This window comes from Babesia bigemina, assembly GCF_000981445.1.
Source record: "Babesia bigemina genome assembly Bbig001, chromosome : I".
Lineage (NCBI taxonomy): Eukaryota > Apicomplexa > Aconoidasida > Piroplasmida > Babesiidae > Babesia > Babesia bigemina.
In genome coordinates, this window is record NC_027216.1 from 695,220 (window position 1) to 718,583 (window position 23,364).

The following is a 23,364-nucleotide window of genomic DNA, read 5'->3' on the forward strand; positions in this document are numbered from 1 at the left end:
CTGAGACGTTAAGCATTCTTAACGTAGACACAAAAAGGAGCTGGAAACCGCTACATTGTCATAACATCTGTTGCGATATTACACTGTACGCGCTCTACGACAAGCCAGCGTATGCCCTTGGACGGAAGGCGGGGTAGCGGTCAACGTTCGTCTCCTCGGGAATTCTATGGCCGACGAGATTATTGAGGGATCTACCGGAATGCACAGGCGAGCTGGCAAATGTGGCACGTATTTTAGTCATTATCGCGCGGAACTTCTCGGGAAATATGGCCCGCAGCACAAACAAGGATGCTAAAATAATCAAACCTATGACTATAACACGTATCCAATTCATGCATCTATCTTGGTCGCACAGCCTGCCGCAGTTGGTGCACTTGAAGCGGCATTTGCCGATGGCGTAGAAGCGCATTGCAGCATCATTTCCGCAGACATCAACTAGTTTGCCATTTCCGTCATAGTACTTGCCACAGGCATTGCAGCTGCAAGTGCAGTCGCAGCCGCATCTGCCATTAGTGCCAGGACGAGGGCAGGCTCCGCCGGAAAGTTTAGGACATGTTATTCTGGGGCATTTTTTTTGACACTTACATAAGCACTCGCATACGTCGTCTCGCTTTTCGATACCCAAATCTTTGCACATGCATGTGACTTGAAAGCATGATCCAGCCTTTTCTTTGCACATCCCCTTTGGGCAGGTCGTTTTATCGTGTTGCTCCTCGGTGTCGCATGTATCTTTACCCTCACATTTGGTTTCAGGGTTACACCGTTCACAGCACTGACAATTCACTCCGTTACATCCACAGCTACAGAGGTAGCATATACAACTGCCGTCTTTTGATTTACCACATTTTTTCTCACACTTGTCACAACTGCTAAATTTCTTGTCAGAGCACAGCTTACCCTTTTTTAAAGCATTCTCACATCCACAGTCACAAAATGTACATCGACATCTCGCGTCGTCTTTCAGCTGCTTACATATTACTCTGCATGCCACACAAGATGAATTCTTACACGATTTACCCTTGTTCTTTTCATCCTGACATCCGCATGTACAAATATGACATTGGCACTTCTTTTCGTCCCCGCAGTTCTTCAATTTGCAACGTTCACAATTTTCGGAGCAGCATTTCTCGCCTTCTAACAGGAACTTTTCCGTACCGCTTAACGGGGACTCTTGCTTACATCCTTTACACTGATTCTTCTGCGCCTCCGCTGCCATCTTCCTCCCTACTTCATTCAAAACATCCCTGCACTGTTATAAACGAATTGTACAAACCGCACCCTTGCCTCAAGCACTTTTCAGTATACAGCGATGGGTCACTAAATCAACCAGCACTGATGGAAAAAGCACAACTGAACAAAAGTTGAAAGGAGTTGGGTGATTCCACACTTTATTTACCGCATACGCAATACGTAGCCATCCGTTTTCCCCTGATGTTTGCTACCTTAGACGGCGGAGCAAATAAAACGTTTTACTCAATCCGATGTTGTAGATGCACGGCAATCCTGGTGAACCTGGAATCGCAACACAGTGCCATAAATTTAATATGGATGTTTTAATGACACCACACAATAGTTGTAGTGACAGTTTTATTTAATGATGATACTGAATCCCAGCTTCCGTTGCGCAAAATCACAAGTTGGCGCGGGGTGTACATGGTACCTACTGCATGACTTCAATAACGGCGGATGTATTGCATCTAATTTTGTAATTATAGCGGCCCAAGATTAATCACTAAACATAACTATGTCAAATCTATGCCTTGAAAATGTTCAACCCAACTTCTAGAGTTATGATACAATTTTCCTCGCATCATTCTACGTTCACCAGATGTTGCGAAGCGTTAAATTAAAGCACCTACACCTTCTCCGTAAATTCTATAACATTTAACCGTAGTTTCGACATCTTGCTGTCAGCGTTGATTTTTCATTGCGTGATTGGCAAAAATTATTATTCGTAACTTCAACACGTTTCGGCTGCAGCGACCATCAGAGATCATCTGCTAAGTTGAACTGAACGATACTAATTTACATTGAACAAGCTACCATAATCAGCTCAAAAATGATAAACGACATGCGATTGAAAGCTCTGTAACCAATATTCTTTTAACGGTCGTATCGCCGATCCTGCAACAGCCGTCTTCCCTTTACGAAATCATCGCCATTAGCCGTTCAGAAACAGACAACTACCATTTGCCACACTCAACGTAATCACTATAAATTACAAACTAGCCAACCTGTCGGAGAATTGATGCAGCCTTCTACACATTAGGCGGTTCCAAGCATATCAGCTCTAATGATATTTAGCAGACTCAAATATCCTACATATTCTCATTGTAAACATCATAAAATGCGAGATTCATTGTAGGAGGTGGTTGATAAATGTCGAATTGTGCTAACACACAGATATAACCTCACATTAATCCAAAGACAAACATTGTAGTAAAAACGTGAGCCCATGCACCTGCAAACGCTACATTACATCCAGGCCAACACACTAATCTGGCATAAGAACCATATAACATAATGAAAGACCCATCGCAATATATTAAGGTTACTGCCTTTGAACTGATGGAGTGCAACATTTTGCCATGTATTTTGCATGTAGAATTAACGATATGTTCAACGCATACTCGCATTTACTACTGCAACTGGCTACTTAAATTAGACATAGCTAACATAATGGGCGTTTGCCCGGTCGTTAGATTGGTTTGACGCCGACCACATTGCTTGATCGGGGATTGCTTCGTCGTATAATGGCAGGATGTCGGCAACGGAAGCGATGATGCCTCGCATCATCCCACATCTACCGAAGAGATCGCTGGCGCCTACGAATGTCCTCTCCAGCAGCACCTCGAATAGCCGGCCACTGCCACTCGAGTTTTGCGGGTATATTCCAACCACCGTGCCCCGAGCGCCAAGCGGCACGACTTCGTTATGGTTGATGTACACAACGCACTGCCCCAAAGTGATACTGTCTTCGTGCGTGAACACCGTTCCAGTGTTGTACGATGGTATGTGCAGATTCCTGATGTGCGACACTCGTACAAGCTTGCAGCTGGCGCCGTCTTCCGACCCCGGATCTTGGTCGTACGTGTTGGTGATACCCTCAATATCAGACGGCGTTAAACAGCGGTAGTTACCTATGGTAAGCTTTAGCCTGCGGAATACCTGAGAGGAAACGTAGTGCGCCAGCTGACCCTTCTTATACTCCACCAACTCCGGCGAACCAACGAATACCCCATCTAGGTTGACGTGATGTCGATACTCGCCCTTTGCGGTACTGTTCGCCTTTCCAGCGTTTTTATGCAAATGCTCGAAGAGTTCTGGGAAATTCGTTCGGTAATCCTCGACAAGCGCAACTACTTTACTGGAGTACTCCACCCCCCGTAGCAACGAATCGGGATTCGACATCCGTTCTGCCGTGAGAACAGTGTCATCGCAGCGCGTGTAACCCGGCAGGCACATGACGCATGACTTTTCGTCGCTCCATAGTGCCAAGTGCATCCCTATATCGCTGGCGTGTTTGCCGCATGCCAGCAGGTGGAAGATTGCAGATGCGGTTGCTGTAGACAGTCCGGTCATTCTACAAATTTGGTCGAAGCTGTACCAATTAACTTGTTCTCTTCCTTCCAGAATATGCGTAATTTTCTGGTGCTTCTGATACATCTGCAGGGCGTTTTCCCCGATCGTGACTCTGTAGTCCGGTATCGAGAACACCGCTGAGATGTTGTCGAAACTGTTGCCAACCTTTTCAATTGAGCCGACAGCGCCATACAGCGATCCTTTCATAATACATACTGCCTTGATTAACGGTTTGGAGTACCTACCATACATCATTTCGTGCTGGACGATGGCACTTTTCAGCGCTATCATTTCGTTCAGGTTGTTCGACAGTTCGACCTGCGATGACGAAGCGGCTTTGCCACGCACAACCGCGCGTTCCATCTGCGGCACCCCCTCACTCACATGGTCGATAAAACGGACGAATGTGAGCAGGGAATGTTCCGTTCGTTCTGTGTCCTGAAGGTTGATATCCACCACCCGGTACTTTACAACTACATTTTCGCAGAGCAGGTCCAGTTTCAGCGACCTTGCATTGCGCACAGAGGGCATATCATTCGAAAGCTCACATCCCGGTAAGCCATCGAAGAGCTTGTAGAGCAGCTTACGGCTCATTTTCACGTAATTGTGATAATTGGCATCATCGATACTTGGTTCTGGAGACTTGTGGCTCACAATAACTCCTCGTTTAGAGAGATTCTGCCTGATGGAGGTGAGCAGCGCCACGAGCTCCTGTGGACTGCCCACATGCAGCCGCCCATTTGTGATGGTGACGTACGGCGTATATATGGCCTCCAACCGCCCGATGTGCTGATACGGGTACCCAACGGTGACGTACTTCGCCCTGGCCGCGTTCATCAGGTTACGCACGGCGTTGTGATGAAACGGCTGACGGATCCACAAATACATGCTGGGCAGATGCGACCTTATTTGAAACACATTGACGCCAGATCGTGTGAAAGGCGTAAATGGTAACGTTGACAGAGAGGGGAACCATATGTTGTCCCCCAGGTACCTGTCCCTTTGACCGTCTTCGGCATGCCTGCTGTCCATCATGAGCTGAGTCGGGAAGGTCTGCCCCCGTTTCAGCGTGGGGTTAAAGAACGGCTCATACTCAACTTTACAGCCCACAATGTTTCCAAACACAGTCATTGGCGAGTTCACAGTGGTTCCCTGCGACTCCGGGTTGCTGAAATAGATCCTTGCGATACCGACATTGTTCCTGCATTTCTCGTCCTCCGTAAGTCTCCGTGACTCTATATAGTACAGTTTGCGCGGCAATCCCACATTTTTGTCGATATTGGCAACTTCGTCCCCAAGCAGCACATGGTTCATGAGGATCCGGAGTTCTACCAGCGGGACCACTGGTAGGAGCGTTACTCCGCCCCAGGGCACGTTGGTGTCATCCATGTCGATATCGAACTTCTCCGGATAGTACTTGTGCAGCGGGGACTCTTTATCCGTGATGAGGTTGGCGAATATACTGGGGAGGAGGTAGGCGGAGTCCGGCGGCAATATCATCATGAGCTGCTCGAAGGGGGTGCACGGTTCCTCCAAAGCAAACTTAATTCCCATCGCCGTGGAAAGCGTGACGGGCCCACCCATTGCCACCCCGCCCTTGCGCATCACCTTGGACCTTATAACATCCGTTTTGAGAAACTTCTGCACGTCCGCAAGCAGAGGCGCGTACTTGCATCGCAGGTACCACGACCACGACGGGACGCCCCTGTAATAGTAGTACATGACCCACTGAATACCCTCCAGGTAATCATGCACCACCTCGCCTATCGTCAGCGGAGGCCCGTTTGGGTTGTGGCGGTCAGCCCCGTCGGGAAGCAGGATGACGTCGCTCGCTATGCCCATTTTGGCGAAGTAGTAGCGTGCTTTCCACTCTGCCGCCAATTTGGGCTGTTTCCCGTACTTCGCCATGAATTCGGTCGTGTCCGTCGCAATGCGGCAGTTCTCTACGTCGATCACTGTTACCTCGCCATGTGCGTTTTTGTTCGAAGACCTGCCCCTCGACCTGTTGGCTTCATCGTGACCACCGCCCAGCTCCGAGTTTATGCACGAGGCTTCATGCTTGACGAGATTCCCGAGGAACATTTTGAGGTTATCGTAGTTGACTTCTCCGCACCCCGTCACCAGCCACAAATCGGCCTTAGGCGACTCACTGAACCGCCTCTCGATGTAGCGTATGTAGTAGTTGATGAAGTGGTTGAATCCCCCATCTGCGATTTTAGAGAACTTCCCATGCGGGAGAAAATCGTTGCCGACGAACATGCTCAGCAGCACGAAATCGTCCACCACGCGGTCGATGGACCCTGGGGACTTCCGCAGCTGCGCCGGCTGAAGCAGGTCGTTGAGGATATACTCCCGCAGGATGCCGATGTGCAGAAAAATGTAGTCGTTCATGTTCATCATCATGCGCGAGCTCGTCTGCCTGTTGGTGAAGTATATTTGCTCTCGAATGAGGCAGATGTACGGCTCATGGGTGGCCAGGGACAAGAGGATGAGGTCGGCGTCGAGCCCGTAAATGCAGTGCGATACGTAGCAGGCCCTTCCTCCTGCGCTCGCCTCATTGTGCCGCTGAGCCTTGTTGTTTCTAATGTACTCGGCGATTTTGTGCTCACCCTCCCCCGGCACGTCGGATCCGCTAACCACGATTTTGATGTTCTTCCATGCTTTGTGGTCGTTAATCATCATGTTCGCGAAGAATTGCAGCCTCACAGAGAGCCGTTCCATGAAAAGCGTGCCCGGCGTGATCTGAATTGGGTCGAACTTAAATGCCTCGCCACCCTCGGCCGCCTTCGCCTGTGCATTATCGCAGCCAAGCTCCTCCTGCACCGCCTTGAAGACGACGTCATTGTGCTTGCTATCCCTCGCGCTCCTGAAGCGGCGATCACGCTGTTGCATGATCTTCGCACGCGGCGCGACGCCATCGACGGCCAGATAGAGCAGCTTCCGGGGACGTACGATCTTCACCAGGTTGTTGATGTACTGGAAGATCAGCACAAAGATGTCCTCCTCGCAACGGATACCCTGGCACAGCTCCTCCACGCTGTGGGAGCAGTTGTGGATGATTCCGTTGACGTCGATGTAGAGGTTGTCGAAACCTTCGGGTACGTTCTGGGCCTGGCCGCTGTGGTCGTCGGCCTCAAACGACCTGAGGAGCTTGAACGCATCATCCTTCTCGGCAGCGGAGCCTCGATACGTTTCGCATATGAGCGGGTACCGCTGCGCCAGCCATTTGAAGAAGCCGGGGACTCCCATATATGTGCCGCGTTTTAGGGTAATGCGTGACGCGCTTCTACTGCTGTCGCCTCCACGTGGTGGGCATCGGCTTCAGCTATCAGCTTCGCCGCGGTATGTACGGAGTCAGCGACGAAGGCAAAGAAGCGACGCCCGTTAGTGTGTATTGCAGGCCACCACCAGCAACGTGAGTGAGACGCGGCAGCTTATTAAGCCATCAAGAGCACTGTTTCGGCCAATATTTTTTATTGGCAGTACACATGATCATTTATGTCATTAGCGGTGGTTAAGAAGTGGTATAGTTGCGACAACCGATCGGGCGAATCATCCCGGCACTAGGCGTTTCAACGCGGACTCCACCAGGCGCCTCGTATGTTTCCTGGGAAGATAGGTATCGGGCCAGGCGGGCTCGGCCATAGCAACGGCCAAAACGGACCCGTTTATGGCTGAGGATAATTTGTTCAATGAAGACAACAGCTGCTCCATGTTACCTGTTGATGCCTCCTGGTCACTCTTCAAGAGCACTGTGATGCGAAGTTCAAGTTCGCTGATCTGATTATGTATCTTCTGGAAATACCGCTTCAGCTGATGCAGGGACGCGATGCCGCCTGCGTAGTGCTCTATGCCGCTGTACCTTTCCGCTGGCACGTACTTGTCCAATCCCTTCATTCTGTCGGCGAGGAACACGTCTAGCGGTTCAATAGGCCTGTTAAACAGCGGCTTTAGGCCTACAGACGGTTCCCATACGTACGTATTGGCCTGGCGTTCCCCATGCTGAGCGTAATTGTTCCGCGCAAATTTTGCGTCTATATTATTTTGTAAATCACCTAATCGCTCAGACGCTACTTCGGCTATTACATCAATCCGCTCCACTGCGTTGTCAGCCACCTTAGCGGCATCCAACATGGCCACGCTGCTGGCGATTACGTATTCCACTGCGTTGCTCAGCCTTACGCCAGTCGGTTTTTGGTCGCTATTTTCGTTAGCCCACGATGTCATCAATTCATTCACAAAATCACCAACTTTGTCGCCACCTGGCAGTTGCGTCAAACTCCGCAGGGCTTTTGCCGACAGTGCGTCACCTGGGCGCCTTAGTAACTGCAAAAGTCGCTGTGACACTCGGGAGGCCAGCTTCTCAGAGTTGTCACCGAGTTTACATGTTGCCGATTTCAACAGCAAATATATTTGCGATAACATTTCACACGCAGCAACCGAAGGCAGGTGGCCCAAGTCGTTACCGACTAATGCGTCAACGTACTGGGAGACGACCTGGTTGATAAATTTGGCGTCCGCTGCATCTGCATCATGTGAACCATCTTTATGAGACTTTGAGTTGCCACAGTTGCGCAGAATTTTGAGTGCGTTGCTGCTCGCGGCCAGCCATTCCTTTGTGTTATCGGGCTCTCTCATAAGTACCGCGAATACGGGTTTAACCAGCGCACGCTGAACCGAAGGATGGCACTTAGAAACTTCTTTTGCGACTGCATATAATGTCTCATGTCGTTTCTGCGTTTTTGAGGTGATTTGGTTTGCAACAATCTTCAATAGCCGTTCGTGTGTATCTTGAAGTGAATCCAGCTGATCAGCCGTTAAAATACGGTCCACTAACCTCATGAGCACCACGTCTTCACTGAATGCGGCCAAATAGGAATCATTTGATGGTTCAGATCCGGTATGGTCATCCGATGGTGGCATGGCTTCGTCGCTTCGTCTGCATACTTCCTCTGCCAAGGCTTTAAAGAGTCCTTTAAGTTTGTTTTCACCAACTATCTTACCCTTCTCCCCAGCTGTGAGAATCCAATTGATAACGTCGGATGCTTCTGCCCTGATATCGGGGTAGAACGGATCATGCCGGCATACGGTATCAATTACTCCCAACAATTGGTACTTAGTTAGTGACTTTAATACTTTTGCGATACCACTATTCATCTCCACCGCGCCTTTGCTATCCAGAAGCACGCCGATGTTCACCAGAACACGTCGTAACAATCCACCGTACATGTCTTTTGCATCCGGGGGAATGTGGTTACATGTTGGCAGACTAGCAATGAGAAAAATGCGTTCGCTCGTGCTATAATGATCTATATTCGACATAATAATGGCTGATAGCCTGTTTACCGGCTTCTCTATCAGCATCCCCTCGTCGTTCTCCATGTACTCCATGGATGCCACGTCTTGAAAAAATCTACATAGTTGGCCGGTTGAGTCGAAACACGCCATCGGACCTTCGCCGACGCGCTCTAGTATTGGCGTAATCAACCTGGAATTGTCAATTTTAAAATCCCGGAGCATCATCGGCATCAGCGACAGGTCATGCGGCGACAGATCGTTGCACCGAACGCAGCACGTGTGAACAATCATACCCATGATTGACGGATGTGCGATATGAGAAAGTGCGCTTGTCACACTGACAAAGCACCCATGTTGGAGCAGCATCGGCGCGTGGGTCCTCACCTCACGGTTGATGTGATTCACCAACCTTGTGGCCCCGGGCACTCGCACGTTCCGTGACAAGCACTTGGCACAGTTTATCAATGTTTCCACCCCTGACCCTCCTTCCGTCAGCAGAGGTCTCGATGAGATCTCGCGAGTGACCAAATCCACCATCTTGGTATGGCTGTCAGCATGCCCGCAATGGGAGAGGAAGGTCATCGAATCGAGCAGTCGAACAAGGTTGCCGGTGTTGTACTTCTCGAAAGAGGGCTCGTTGCCGTCGAGAGGGTACTTGGACTCCCTGAGAAACGCCACGTATTCGTCAAATCGGGCGTCATCTCGAGAAAGCAAGGCATTCAAGTTGGACTCGAAGTCATGAAAGGCGGTCTCCTTGTCGAACAGCGACACGGCCGCCGGGGTGTTGTCTATCTGGGTCTCCGTCTCGAAAAAGCTTCGTATAAACGAGAACTCCCGATGCCATCCGGCGGCACGCCCGGCATTCGGGCGGCGAGCGCCCAGAGCTCTGACACCGAGCCTAAGGGCGCTGCCGCCAGCCCGCAGCGACATCACATACACACTTCAGCGATATTAACAGTACCAACGACACTCATGCTACAGCGCATAATAACTTCTGTTAGTGGCGTCACGTAAGTGATACACACCAAAATCCAATCATGCAGCGCCGCCCAGGAAGGCGGCGTCACCACGACGCCGTACCAAAGGGAAAGTTTACACAGGTTGGATGAAACACAAAATTATAGTAGGTAAGTCTAAATATCACGGGTGGCTAGTCGCACAGCGAAGCCACGTTAATAATACCGATGCTTATAATTTTCATGTGTTAATGCTTGCGGCAACCTTGAATTGCCCTTTCGTGTTCCCATCCATTACCGTTCCGATCGTGTGAGACTGTACGTGGAAGTAACAGCGGCGTGATGTTTTCCAAGGACCTGTTGACCTCCGTTTACAGTACTCCACGCGGCAGTTGAGCAGCGCTCTGCCTATGAAACCCTTTCAAAGTGACTAACCTGTTAATTCAGCTTTGCTCGACACTCTTTAACGATGTGCTCAACTATTTTCGAACTGCATCGGCAAGAGCGAAGCGCATAATGGTCGATCATCACCTAATCCAATTCATTTCGACTAAAATCTTTCAAACCGATTTAATAGTACAGGTTCCCCATGTTGCCCATGGCATGGGTGGACTGCATGCCGCCATTGGCCACCATGTTGGGGACCGCGTAGAACCCCGGCATTTCCGGAGCTCCGGCGGCTTCCTTGCTCATGTCCTTATCCTTCTTCGACGCGTCACCCATGCCAATGCGTATGCAGCCCCCTTCGCCGTTGTACATGTCCATCGGCTTGAAATCAGAGGGGGAGCCCGAGCCATTCATGTTAATAGCGGTCATTGGGAAGCCATTGTACGCTTGCCATGCCGTGGCCATTCCCACACCCGTAACGTCAGCGCCGCAATCGTAGGACGACACTGCGCTTTCATCGGACGACTTCTTCCCCTTTCTGGACTTCTTGCCCTTCATCTGAGCTGACAGCAGGGGCATGCCACCGTCACTGTTCGAATTCGTTGACATCATGAGGTGCGCGCTACCTGGGTCCGCATTCGGCATGTCCGGATCAATCCACTGCATGGATGCGTAGTTCATCGCAGGGTTGGTGTTCTGCGATTCCGACAGGAAATCCGTGTCGAAGAACGTGCCGCTGCCACCAAGCTGATCCTGCGAGGACATGGGGTCGCTGTAGCAGATCGATTGGTTGGTGGGGAAATACGGGTAGCAGGCAAAGAAGGGCGCGTTAGCGTTCTGCGAATCGGCCGGCGCATCCTCGGCAAGCTCGCACATGGTCATGGGGGCGTCTAAGGTCGGGCTACCAAACTTGGCCATGCCGTTGGTGTTCATCCATTCGCCGTAGGGCATGGAGTTGGTCTGCGGGATGTCATACAGCTTCCCGTAGCCGTTGATGTCATTTTGCAACTCGCCGAAGTCCCACTCCGAGCCGCCGGCGTAAGGCGGCTTCTGACCCGCGGCGGACCAGTTGAGCCAGTTCTGCGCCGCGAGGGCCTCGCCCTGGGAGCCCATACCGTCAAACGAGTGGTTGAGCGCGCAGTCCTGTTCGTTGGGGTCCGCGACGACCGGATAGAATCCAGGGTACGACACATCGAGGCGCGTGTTCGCGACGTCAAGCGGCAACCCGTTTGGCGGCGCGTTGAGGTCACCCTGCATCTGCCTCTTGCGTGTGACAGTGCGCGTCCCCTTCTTGCGACCCGGTTCGGCGTTGGCCATGTTCCGCTTCCTTCTGGGCGCTGTTTCTTTGCGATGACGCCTCTGCCCGACGTTGAGTCCGTACGGAAGGTTGTTCGGATCGTAACCGGGGTCGTTCACCACTGCGCTGTACTTCATATCGTTCCTCGAGAGGCGCGTGCCGGTGGCCTTGTGCAGCAGCCTTGGGTTGAACGTCCCCTGTATGAGGCTGTTGGCGAAGGTCTCCGCTCGCCTCTTGGCCTCCTCGTTGCCGACCTTCTTGCACGACCAGCGCGCACGCATGTTGCCGCCGGTGTTGTTGGTCCACTCGACCCGCCACTCGCGCAGAATCCTGTCGCGGGTGAGCGTGACGTTGTACCGGCCGACATTTTCGAATATGGTAAGAATCGGTGGTCCTTTTTCCGGGTAAAGCTGGTCAAATGTTGACCCCGACATAAGCTTTGTGATAAGGCTTTCCGCGCGTTGCTGCGCCTTTGCGTTACCATACTTTTTGTAAGAGATGCGCTGCTCGCGTTTGACGCCGTTCTCGTACCACTGCACGATGAGGGACCTCTCGACCTTGTCGACCAGGATGACCGGGTTCATCGCAACAACCTTGTTGGGTAGTCCATGCGTCAGGCACGGCTGCTGCTGCTGCAGATATGACTCCTGATTTTGCATATCCATAAGCGTCGTTCCGATGGGTTGCGCTTCAGGCTCTAACTTCGTCGCGCCCTTGCCGGGGGCGCTGTACACTGATGACTGCGAATCCAATGACAGCTGGCTCTGCAGGGACTCGATACCATCTAGCGACTGGTTGACATTGCACGGCCAGGGGCCTTCCATGCCATAGCAGCCGTTGTAGTAAGCACCTATTCCGGAATACTGCTTATCAGGGTCGTAAGAAAAATCTGCATTCGCATATACTGAGCCGAACTGATTGTATATTGGCGGCGGCTGAGTCTCGATCGAGGCTAGGCTCATCAACTCGGCTTCTGTGGCTTTGATGGGAGCCGGGTTGCCGCCGATGCACTCCGCGCCCTTGATGTCGGAGAGGTGGAGCGTGCTTTCTTCCCCTATGACGCCGCAGTGCATGCCTGGCGCAGCGAGCAACGTATCATCTAAAGGCTTCGATATATCACGCGCCGACTCCACATGCAGGTCTTCCATGTTACCTCAGAGAGATGTAGTCATGAGTCTCCGCCAACAGACGCTATATGTACGACCGAATGCTGTCAAGCGATTGTAGCGCCGTTTAGCTCCTACGGAATAGAACGAGTGTGCACGAGATCAATACCGTGGAAGCAGACACAAGCTGCGCTGATGGCCACGTCCTCCTGCGATGCGGATGACAACGTGTGTGTGTGTGGCCTCAAAATGTCCTAGACGCGTTTCTCATGCCAAACCGAAGCTAGCTAACGGAAATCCTGGGCCACAGAGTCACCCCTCCCGGCGGCCAATGTACACACCAGTTCGTTTTCACACCTAGGGGCCGACGGCTTCGTTTTATCGGTCGCGGTGATATCTATAAGCCCAGGATGTTACGCCAAGCTTAGGTGGATTGACGTGTCTACCCTGTCCGTACTGACACCACGCCTAGGTATGCACCTTGGGTGCACAGTTCAACGAGCTCAACGGAGACACGCAGCGGACTAACGCGAGCCACGACGGCCTACCGTGCCATACCACCACCAAACATTAGGCAGTCGCCCAAATGTGTACGTCCTGGAACGGGTCTTCCAGCTACGGACCCACACACAGGTGCGTGGTTCTACAGCCGTGGGAACCTGTCTCACGTGAGGTATGACGGCTGGTAGACACGGCACGGCAGCTTCGGTAGCTTTTGCGCCCGTGTCGGCCGAGATGTGTGAACTGAGTCCGGAGATGTGGTCCCCCTACCCCCCGGTGGTGCCCGGCGCCCGCCGTGGGCAATGTTTTATCCGTGTCTACTGTGGAATGCTACTTGACAAGGTGTCGCACAGTTGCAGTGCGATGTCGTGCGATACAGAGTTAGACATCAACGGTGTGTCTAGTGTGGTTCGTTAGTGTTAGGTGCCACAGTTGCGTCAGCGATGCACGTGTTCACTGATCGATGTGTAACCCAGCGAACCGCGGATACGTTGCACGGTGGTGCCCTTTTGCGCTCCGTATGAGCTGTATTGCTGTTACGCTTGGCTACACTCACGTACACACCCATACACCCTGGATGCCGAGTGGACACACATATGTTTATCGCGTGCAGTTACATTCCTTTGCGCTGTAGCGAACCTCTCAATACGTGTGATTTGAATAATCCAATATGTGTAGCTGTATAATTCACATTTCAGTGCTCGATGCCCAATGCCCATCGGAGCCGCCAGCTCATTAGCAGCGGTCAGGTGGTATTACCGCACAACATATCGTTGCCATTTTTCGTGTAGCCTACATAATTAGAAAAGCATATCATATTTCTTCTCTGCCGTTGCCAACTGGGTTTCATGTGCTGATTGTTGCTCCCCTTGGTGCAATAGCGCTTCAGCGCAACCCCTGCTACGATGCTGTTACTTTCGCTCTGCCGCTACGCGCGGTACGGGTCCAGCAAGGGCAGGGGGCCGCTCATAGCGAAGTTCGCTCCCGTCGGTTTCAAGAAAGGCTTCGGCGCGGTCGGCCTGGGCAAGCACACCAAAAAAGGTAAATCATGAGCGGCAGTTTCGCGTAATGCATCCCGGCTACAGGATTCTTCATCATAAACAAGTTGCTGGTGCCCAACCTACACGTGCCACAAAATACTAAACCAGAGGTACGCAGCTTAACGCGGTGTTGCCATTCGTGTTCAGCTGAAGCCCTACGTGTCTCCAAGAACTCTGCAACTCCTATCGCAAGAACGAGAAAAAGAAAAGGCGTAGATTTCGCGCGCGAGCGCCGCCCAGTGCTCACCACAAAACTGATGGCTTAAGTATTGGCGTAATACGCCACAGCGCCAAAATGGCAACATCACAAGTACAAAGTGACTATGCAGTGACTGTATTTTAACGACCGTAGGAATTGAATCACTTGTCCAACAACTTAATTAAAACATCCAAACCGGCGTGTTTCTCGTTTCCTGCGGCACGATTGACTGCGACGCGGTCGAACTCACTTTTCTCAAGAATCTTACAGGTTTCTTCAAGCTTAGAAACAGGTATGGTCTCCCTGATATCGGCAATCACCTGCTGATCAGCATTCCTCATTGCCGCCTCGAGTATGTCGACCAAGAGGAACACGGACTTGCGGCTCAGAATGCGATTGACGTTGGGTTTCACCGCAGGCCAGAGAGCTCCATACGGACAAAGCACCTCCATTGGTACGCTTGGCTTTTTTACCAAGGTTTGAATGAATCGGAAAGTATCGCTGCATGGATTTGAGTGCTGAGGGCAGTTGACCTACATGTTTTCCATAAGTGACAATTCACAATCGGCACGCACTGCGTCCACTATCGATTGCATGATTTCAGCGTCTCCGGACAACCTCAGGGTGGACATGAGCACTTGGCTGGCGTATTTGTTCTCAATAACCTCCTTAAGTTCGATGGACCCGAATAGCTCGACGAGCAACGGGAGCAGGAACGCCTGCAACTCAGCCTGTCGTACAGCCGGATCCTTCATGCTCGTTTTAGACTCCACCTCCTTGGGGGTTTCCAGTACCGCCTTTACGAATAAATGGCCGTATTGGTGTGATACTAATTTTTGCAACTCGTCCTGAAATGGCCTGAGTAGACAGTCGATCGACAGCTTGGTGTCGTCCGTGCAGAGGATAGCTTTAATCAAGAACGACACATTTATTTGGTTGTAAACAGCCTCCGGGAAATCGGTTCTCAAACCCTTGAGCATAGATTTACGCATCTTCTTGTCAGCATAGCCGAACAGATCGCACATGATGGTGTTGCCGTTGCGCGTGGAGAGCAGCTGTCCGAACACCTTGTACAGCTGTCCTATCAGTTGTTCCTTGTTATCTGTCAGCTTCCAGTAGATATAGAGCAGATCGTGAGACAGCGCAGCGGTCAGTTGCGCCTTGTCTATCATTTTAATCACCGAGGTTTTCAGCGTCTCCACGCAGCTCTCCCTGGACTCGCTCTCGTCGATGATGCTGATGAACTGGTTGATCGACCCTGTCGCCTCAACTTTACGCATAGCGTCCTTGTCGAGCACAAAAAAATTCGAAAGCGCATATAATCTCAAAACTGCAAGCTGCTCCTTGTTCTTCAGTTTTTGATACATCACATCCATGACATCAGATCCATATCTGGAGAAAAGCAAACTCTTGTTGTGGTCGTTGAAGAAGGACTTGCGGAGAAAATCCTTAGCCACGGTGTTGCAGTAGTGGTAGAGCTTCACGAAGAACCTCGCGCTGTGTGCGTTGAGGCTGGCGAGCGTGAAGTTTTTTTTGACGTTCTCGAAAATGGCGCTCCTCACCTGCGTGTCGCCGTATTTGAGACACGCCTGCAGTATCCGCGAAATGTGACGCTTGTTTGCCATCTGCAACAGGTGAGTTGACACACGTTCAGCTACACACCACTGGATATTTGCTGCTTCCCGTCTGCTTCAGGATTTGCGCGGTGGTCGATTTGACGACATCCGGCTTAGCGTGGTCGACCAGCAGCCGGCTGTACAGCTTGTTGAGTCCCTTCTTCTCCTCCTCCTTAGAGGCCTTGGTCTCCTTCTTCACCTTTCGCGACGACTTGGCAGCCGAAGCTGCGGCCTCGCCCTTTGGTGCCTTAGACGATTTTGCCGCCTTAGCATTATTAGCTGCCGTGCTCTTGGTGGCCTTACCCTTAGCGGAGGTGCTCTTGGCTGCAGATTTGCCGTTAACGGTGAGCGAAGCGGGCGCCTTGGTTTCCTTCTTGTAGACCTTCCCGGAGGGTTTCGCTTTCTTAGCCGATTTATCAAGCTTGAACGTAACCTTCTTGACCGGCTTGTCCTTGGCGCCCTTCTCAGTCTTCACACTCGCGACCGCGCTCTTCTTCTCCTCCTTGACTTTCTTGACAGCCGATTCCTTCGCCACTGTTTTCTGCGAAGTGGCCTTGGATGTTTTGGCTGTCTTGTCGAGGTCCTTCTTCACGGTCTTAGACACGCCCTTGGGTGCAGTTTTGGTGGTTTTTGAGGCCACCGTTTTTGCATGAGCGGCCTTGGTTGTCTTGCTGGTGGTGGATTTGACCGCCTTTTCGTCTTTTTTTGAACCCTTAGATGATTCAACGGCGCTCGACGATTTGGCGGACCCCTTGCCTTTCGCAGCCGCGGCGGGCTTGGCTGCTTTGCTCCCGGCGGCACGATCGGCAGCGGGTTTCGACACAGCAGCTTTCACCGTTTTCTTAGCTACCATTTTAGTGCTTTTCACGAGGCGGGTGGAACGCTGCGTTGCCTCCGCCTTGATCCGCATAGCAGCCTTTATGGCCGCCGCACGGCTGGGCTTGGACCTGGCGCTTTTGACATTTTTCTGCGCTTTGGCATCCTTCGAGCCATGCGTCAATCTCGCGGATCTTCGCTTTTGAGAAGCGTCGGCTTGGGTCTGCACGTTGAGCTTCATCTTCGGAAAAATGGGAAATGAGGCGCACTCTAATATGGGAAAAGTCTGCCGGCCAGTGGCCGCCCGTCGGTGCGCGACGGCAGACACCTGCATTGCAAGTTCCGTCTCGTCGCCAAAAAATCTTACATCGTGTGTGTCGATGTCTGACGCTATTAAACACGCTATGAAGCTTCGTTTAACGTAATACTCGGGGTGTCGTCGGCCTGCCGCCGAGGCGCGCCCGGAACGCTACACACCTAACCATCCGCGACGATAACATGCTTACAAATGTCTCCACCGAGCATTGAGCCGGTCGGATGTCGCGAAAGCGCGGTCTAATATTCTCTCCCACATCTTGTCTTCCCGTGCTAGCCCCGTCGGCGTTGGAAACGTAATCTTGTCACATCAGTCATAGAATCCGGCGAATATCGCATATTAATTTCCATTAGCCAACGTAGTTGCCATTTCAGCTCTCACACAACGTGGAAGTCTGGCTACCTCCGGTACGTCGCTGATGTCGTAAGGATCACGTGTGAACATTCGGTAAAGGGAGCCATCTTCCGCTGGAAGAACGCGCATAATGGATTCCGCCGATATCCAGAAGCAGGTGGAACTGCGAAAGCGCGCTATCGACGTTCTGAGCTACTCGCACAACGAGTACCTGGGCTGCCGGGACGATGAGGCGGAATCCCTGCGCAGCATTCTTGATAGGTAAGCGCCCATACACCGGGCTCACGGCATCATCATCGCTTGCAGATGCGTCAAGGATGACGTAGGAGGCAGCGTTTTCGTGTTCGGACTCAGCGGCACGGGGAAGACAACGACCGTCCACCACGCCGTTGACCAGTTCATATCGAGCAACTCCAAAGTGCGCAAGATGACCATGTCTGGCAACTCCTACACGTCCGCGTGGCACTTTGTGGAGTTCGTGTACGACCGGATCGCTCGCTACACGCCGCCGCAGAAGCGTGCCATCATGAGTGCCCCGTTGGGGAGGAAATTGCTCGACTACCACCAGCTCTACGAAATCCTGTGTGCCTCCTTCAAGTCCGCGCCGGCCTACACGGTGTGCATAATGGACGAGGTCGACTACATGAGCACGTATATAAACTCGTCTAAGGCATTCGGTCGCTTGAATTGGATGCTGCAGGCCATCATATCGGCCAGCCACGCGCCCGGCAGCCGTGTGTTCTTCATCGCGATTTCCAACAACCTCGAACTGGGCACGCTCATCACGGAGCAGCAGTGCCACGTCATCAGGTTCAAGCCTTACCAGGATAAGCAGATCATCGCAATCATCAAGGGCAAATTGGCGAAGCTCGATGGACCCTATACATCCGTGATCAACGACACGGCAATTATGCTGCTGGCGAGGCGCGTGGCGAACACTTCAGGCGACATCAGGGCGTGCCTGGACACATTCACGTACGTATCATGTCATTACGCGCCATAAGATGCAGGCGTGCAATATCGAACTCCCTGTCCAACCTTCAGGAGGAGATCGACAGGCTGACGGCGTCATCCCTTACCGACTACGCGACGTCTTCGGAGAATTCCACGCCCGAAAGGTCGTTAGAGTGCGACTCGACGCCGAAGCGCTGCTACGGCGATATGAGGTCCGACAGCATAGAGCTCGGCAGCTACCAGGTGGGACACAAGGACGTCGGCTCCTTGACACCGACGCTGTCGCTGAGCAAGACCTCCCTCATCGAGATGAAGGTGAAGCCGCTGCCGTTGATGCAGCTGCTGGCGCTCCTGTCAGTGTGCAAATCGTCGCTCGACGAGGAGGACCCCGTCCTGTCCTTCCGCAGCATAAAGGTAAGTGGGCCAGCACAGTACAGTTGTGCTTCATTCTACTTTGGTGGTAGCGCTTAGTTTGTTTGGCAGATGTAGACAATTGCGATTGCATTATATGTTAGCTTCGGCGCTCGTTTGTTGCATACCTAACGGCTGCTCAGAGGTCGCTGATTCACCTGGCGGACATGCTGGGCATGGACAAGCTGGACGTCGAAGACTTCTGCACCTCTAAGTTCAAAGACGCCATCGACATATTCATAGAGCTCGGCATTTTGGCCAAGGCTGACGTCACTGCGACCACGGACGCGGACGACGTGCCACGCGACGAGCTGGTCTCCCTCTGCATGGACGCATCGTCCCTCGCCAAAATCGTGCTACCGATATCGCCGGCCTTCGTGGGCCTTGACTTGGAGTTCCCGGTCGACGAGATCGCCACATCGCGGTACAGCAGGATAACGAAGAGCTTCAACATTCGCGTCGGCCCGAAGAGGACTCGGCGAAGGCTGCGCTGAGCCGCACCGCTAATGTAGCTGCCGCGGAGAGGACCCGCTGTCACTCTGTTGTGAAATTTCACTTTCAATATCGCAGTCATTGTCGACGTCGCCTTCGTGGTTGCCGTGTTGCAGCGCGTCTGCAAAGTACTGCTCAGCAGCTCCCTCTCCGAGCATGGAGTCGGCCGTGCCATCGAGCACCGAATCGTCGTCATCCATCTCGCCCGCTGGAGGCGCCCCTATAGCTCCTTGAGTGGCTGCGTGTGCTGCGATGGGCTCGTCGTGTATCTCGTCGATGGCGAGGGTGGGCGAAAACACGGCCTGCAGGAACTCGTCCTGCGCCAAGGTGGCCACCGCCTGCGTTTTATAAAACACCGAGTAACAAAGTAACCTGTCCATCCAGCTTCAGCAGCGCTTCCGGATCCATGCGTTCCAGGTCCTCGCGCAGTTTCTTCATCCGGTGCCGGTTGAGCCTGCGGCGAATGCATGACCACCCCAGGGACCCAACCTGAATGACGTCTGCCACGTCGCCTTGGCAAAGTTCTGCCACAGCTGCGACGGCGGCTGGCACTTGATCTCCTCAAGCTCGAAGTAGGAGTTGATCAGGTGCTGCGATGTTGTGCGCGCCGGACGGTTGCCACGTACCTCGTTCATGCGAATCACCGCCGGGTGAATCAGGGCCTGCTTCATCTCCTCCAGAACCAAGTAGCACTGTCAAAGCGTCGCACAACCGATCCTACGCGACTTACGCTGAGGCTGGGCTTGTGCGGGTTGAGGATGCAGTGGTGAGCCTTGAGTGTGTAGGTCACCTCGTCGAGGCTGAGGCGCTTGAGCCTTCGGCAATTAGACAGAACAATTCGGCGCCAAGTACCTCATTTCGCGCATTAGGCGCTCAAACTCGCTCCATTTGTGGTTGCTCAGCGCGCGCCAGAGGCGGTGGTAGTACGTTTGCTTCAGCTTCCACACCGGCCGCGCCGCGGCGTCCGCCACAGAGGCAAACGCGCGGGAAGCCACCATCGACGCATCACATCGCAACCTTCCGCTGCTAGCGAATGTGACACGGCGGCGAGTGACGCATCTTAATGAGGAAGCTCGTCGCGTGCTTGGCCTTCGCGAGTCACTTGGGTGTGCCAGCGACCTTCCACCAACCGCACCGCAATTTCGTCGCCGACGAGCAGCAGATTCGCAGGCTCCTAGGGTGTGAGACTCAGTCAGCTGGTACGGATTCGCTTGCTTGCGGTCATGCATATGCAGCAGCAGACGGCTTTTGGGACCACCAAGGCGTGGCCTTCGCGAAAGTGAACCTCACGCTACAGATCGACCCTGATGCGCAAGTGTCGGATCCGCTGCTGAAGCTCAGCAGCCTGATGCATAAGGTCGCTTGGGGCGACCAGATCTCCATTAAGCGGTTGGGAAGTGAGGAGGCCGCCGCGGCCGCCAGGCAGTTCGACGCCACAGAGGATGGCGACGTGCTACTTCTCGCGGGCGACCCTTCCGACAGTAGGTGCCAGCAAAAGGCTTCGTCAACGTTTCACCAGGTAACGCCGCTGAAGCACATGCCGGAGTGCCGTGCGACGACAGCAACATTGTCGCCAAGGCGCTCAGAAAGGCACGTAAACCAGGAGAGCGCTACGTGGTGCTGATGCGGAAACGGGTACCGCCTGGATCAGGTCTAGGAGGCGGTTCTGCGGATGCCGGCTTTGTGTTACGGGCGCTGCGCACGACAATAAGCCCGAGCGACACCCTGGCGCTGGGGTCGGACGTTGGGTTCATGGCTCACGATGGTGGGTTCAGCAGTTGTTAGACACACGCCTCATGCCGATGCAGCGGACGCCGCTGTAGTAACGGGGAGGGGGGAAGATATCGCTCCCGTAGACCGCCTGGGCCATGACGGCCACATCTACATCTTGGTGCCAGACGAACACGTTAGTACAGCGGAGGTTTTTAGGAGAGCGCGAGAGCTGCTGCCAACAGGCTCGATGTACACTCGCCTCATGAGTTACGACGACATTGCGGAGTCCGTGGCGAACTTCCGTGGCTTCCGCCCATTCAACGTGCTCGAGCGCTGCGTTCAAAATAACGGCGTGAAGGTCCTCCTGGACACACTGAGAGGCGCCCTTCCTTCCAGCAGGGTCTGCATGTCGGGCAGTGGCAGCGCCTGCTACGTGCTCGACGCCGCCGATGACGATGTGAGGAGCGTTCGTGAGCGCTACGGCCGGAACCTGCTGATCGTCAAGACCAGGCTAAAGCGCCCCCATGACAACGATGCCGATTTCAGCTATCTATAGGTATTTGCTCCATGAACATGTTATCGTCCACGATCTTTTTCTTCGGTTTCCTGCATGGCATTAAGCAGCTGCCATCCCAAAATGAAGTGCACTCACACCGACGAATTTAGTCAACATCGCACCACTGATGACACCAGTCATTGAAAAGTAAACACTACAACACGTGCTAATAGACAATGCGGCATCTGCCACACAAAACACTTTGTAGATAAGATGGGCTCTACGTACTACGGGACGGTGGCGCATTGCACCCAACCGGCCGATACACAAAAACACATCGCATAACTCACTTCGGCTTCAGATTCGCGTAGCCTCCAAACAGCTTCGGGTTGTTGAGGTTCAGGTTGAACCTCCGCGCCGCCTCCTCGAGGCCGAAGCGCTTGATCGTCTTCAGCCCCTTCGTGGACAGTCGGAGGCGGACGTAGTGCCCTCGGGATATGCACCATATTCGTTTCCACTGGAGGTTGACCTTCTGCACTCTGTGCGTGCGTTTGCCGGAGTGGCTGATGCTGCGCGCCTTGGTGTTGTCCATCTTGCCCAGCAGCATACACCTGCGTGCGTTGGAATCCAGCATGCCGCGCCTACCTCCGTGCTGGCAGGGCGATGCGCTTGGTGGGCATGCCGCTGACCTTGTGCAGCCTGGGGATGCCTCCTCCGCGTCCCACGAGGCGATAGTGCCGTTTCTGGGACGACCGTCCCACCGTGCGGAACTTTTTCCCCTGGCGAGCATGTGCGGCGGGAGGCAACGACGTACCAGAAGTGCTTCCTTGTGGCGCTTCTCCGAAAACACGACGAACGGCCGGACGATGCCGCCTGGAAATGCTAGGAATCGGAGCAGAACAACCTACCTGCAGTCCGCGAGATAGACAGGTCACGTGGAGCCGCGGTACTCTGCGCCTGCTGTGCGACGGCATACTGAGACCAACCTGGCGGAAGCACGACGTAGGGGTTGCGATAATTAAGAGCCAGACGCACAGCGCCAGCAGACTAAGTGACAAGCACATTTATTGGCTGCATAATGTCCACTGGAGTGGCGAGCAGAGCGCGAGTCGGATTGACAAGCAGCCTCCGGCAGCAGGCACACATACAGCGACTTAATAGCACAGGTGTGGACGATGTTATGTGTGGATAGAATACATGGTTAACCCGTAACGCCTGGGAGAGGTTTGCCGGGGTGTGACAGGGCACATGAACGGAGCACTGTCTGCTGTGTAACTCTCACACCGGCGTCCTTCCATGCATTAATATGCATTAATAGTGCGTCAGTTGCACATTCGTGGTATAACTTATGAAATGCCCCGCCTACATGAAATTCTGACACATGTAATGGTGACGCGCGAGCCAGAAGTGAGTCTAGGCTATCACTTTCATTTACTCCTCCATTTCCGTCATCAAGCAACATACTCGCACGTGGCTGTCACAGCACCTTTACAACGCAATCGTCCCATAGGGCATACACATACAAACCCAAGTTATCGAAGCTAGCTCCAACCGGGGAATCTAGCTGCGTTATCGTTCACAGCTCCAATAGGCTGCATATTTGGCCCCTGAAAGCCGCCTTGATCGGGAAACGCCCGATTTCCAATATTTCTCATTGCTACTGAAAGGTTACATCATCCGGAACTTAGGTGACCCATCACAATGTCGACGTCAAACACGAGATTCGCCAGGCGTAAGTGGATCGTGCAGCGTGCTTTATGACAGCAGAGAAATCACTCCCCAAGCCGAACTACCTTCTGCACCAGGTAGACAACGTCTACTTCATGACGC

The 23,364-nt window shown here is 53.0% G+C and overlaps 10 protein-coding genes across 10 annotated transcripts; 3 read left to right on the forward strand and 7 right to left on the reverse strand.

Annotated features, from left to right (window-relative positions):
- Positions 1 to 94: 94 nt before the first annotated feature.
- BBBOND_0103090 (hypothetical protein) lies at positions 95 to 1,216 on the reverse strand (the record flags this gene model as incomplete). The annotated part of the gene is made up of 1 exon (XM_012910719.1): positions 95 to 1,216. One exon carries the CDS (start codon positions 1,214 to 1,216, stop codon positions 95 to 97), a length of 1,122 nt encoding a protein of 373 aa, XP_012766173.1.
- Positions 1,217 to 2,661: 1,445 nt separating this feature from the next.
- On the reverse strand, positions 2,662 to 6,831 carry BBBOND_0103100 (5'-3' exoribonuclease (XRN2), putative; the record flags this gene model as incomplete). Its single annotated transcript, XM_012910720.1, has 1 exon — positions 2,662 to 6,831. The coding sequence occupies one exon, from the start codon at positions 6,829 to 6,831 to the stop codon at positions 2,662 to 2,664; it is 4,170 nt and encodes a 1,389-aa protein (XP_012766174.1).
- Positions 6,832 to 7,134: 303 nt separating this feature from the next.
- Positions 7,135 to 9,810, reverse strand: BBBOND_0103110 (hypothetical protein, conserved; the record flags this gene model as incomplete). Its single annotated transcript, XM_012910721.1, has 1 exon — positions 7,135 to 9,810. One exon carries the CDS (start codon positions 9,808 to 9,810, stop codon positions 7,135 to 7,137), a length of 2,676 nt encoding a protein of 891 aa, XP_012766175.1.
- A 596-nt stretch (positions 9,811 to 10,406) lies between these two features.
- Positions 10,407 to 12,668, reverse strand: BBBOND_0103120 (hypothetical protein, conserved; the record flags this gene model as incomplete). Its single annotated transcript, XM_012910722.1, has 1 exon — positions 10,407 to 12,668. The coding sequence occupies one exon, from the start codon at positions 12,666 to 12,668 to the stop codon at positions 10,407 to 10,409; it is 2,262 nt and encodes a 753-aa protein (XP_012766176.1).
- A 1,364-nt stretch (positions 12,669 to 14,032) lies between these two features.
- Positions 14,033 to 14,383, forward strand: BBBOND_0103130 (60S ribosomal protein L27, putative; the record flags this gene model as incomplete). The annotated part of the gene is made up of 3 exons (XM_012910723.1): positions 14,033 to 14,168; positions 14,213 to 14,277; positions 14,315 to 14,383. The coding sequence occupies 3 exons, from the start codon at positions 14,033 to 14,035 to the stop codon at positions 14,381 to 14,383; spliced, it is 270 nt and encodes an 89-aa protein (XP_012766177.1).
- A 144-nt stretch (positions 14,384 to 14,527) lies between these two features.
- On the reverse strand, positions 14,528 to 17,039 carry BBBOND_0103140 (hypothetical protein, conserved; the record flags this gene model as incomplete). Its single annotated transcript, XM_012910724.1, has 4 exons — positions 14,528 to 14,580; positions 14,617 to 14,867; positions 14,904 to 15,991; positions 16,029 to 17,039. 4 exons carry the CDS (start codon positions 17,037 to 17,039, stop codon positions 14,528 to 14,530), a joined length of 2,403 nt encoding a protein of 800 aa, XP_012766178.1.
- Positions 17,040 to 17,598: 559 nt separating this feature from the next.
- On the forward strand, positions 17,599 to 19,327 carry BBBOND_0103145 (hypothetical protein, conserved; the record flags this gene model as incomplete). Its single annotated transcript, XM_012910725.1, has 4 exons — positions 17,599 to 17,729; positions 17,775 to 18,443; positions 18,479 to 18,836; positions 18,938 to 19,327. 4 exons carry the CDS (start codon positions 17,599 to 17,601, stop codon positions 19,325 to 19,327), a joined length of 1,548 nt encoding a protein of 515 aa, XP_012766179.1.
- A 9-nt stretch (positions 19,328 to 19,336) lies between these two features.
- BBBOND_0103150 (hypothetical protein, conserved) lies at positions 19,337 to 20,323 on the reverse strand (the record flags this gene model as incomplete). The annotated part of the gene is made up of 6 exons (XM_012910726.1): positions 19,337 to 19,663; positions 19,698 to 19,779; positions 19,815 to 19,915; positions 19,952 to 20,017; positions 20,056 to 20,140; positions 20,178 to 20,323. 6 exons carry the CDS (start codon positions 20,321 to 20,323, stop codon positions 19,337 to 19,339), a joined length of 807 nt encoding a protein of 268 aa, XP_012766180.1.
- Positions 20,324 to 20,388: 65 nt separating this feature from the next.
- BBBOND_0103155 (hypothetical protein, conserved) lies at positions 20,389 to 21,594 on the forward strand (the record flags this gene model as incomplete). The annotated part of the gene is made up of 3 exons (XM_012910727.1): positions 20,389 to 20,806; positions 20,845 to 21,090; positions 21,134 to 21,594. The coding sequence occupies 3 exons, from the start codon at positions 20,389 to 20,391 to the stop codon at positions 21,592 to 21,594; spliced, it is 1,125 nt and encodes a 374-aa protein (XP_012766181.1).
- On the reverse strand, positions 21,581 to 22,598 carry BBBOND_0103160 (50S ribosomal subunit protein L28, putative; the record flags this gene model as incomplete). Its single annotated transcript, XM_012910728.1, has 6 exons — positions 21,581 to 21,644; positions 21,885 to 22,145; positions 22,180 to 22,313; positions 22,349 to 22,407; positions 22,443 to 22,485; positions 22,521 to 22,598. 6 exons carry the CDS (start codon positions 22,596 to 22,598, stop codon positions 21,581 to 21,583), a joined length of 639 nt encoding a protein of 212 aa, XP_012766182.1.
- Positions 22,599 to 23,364: the final 766 nt, after the last annotated feature.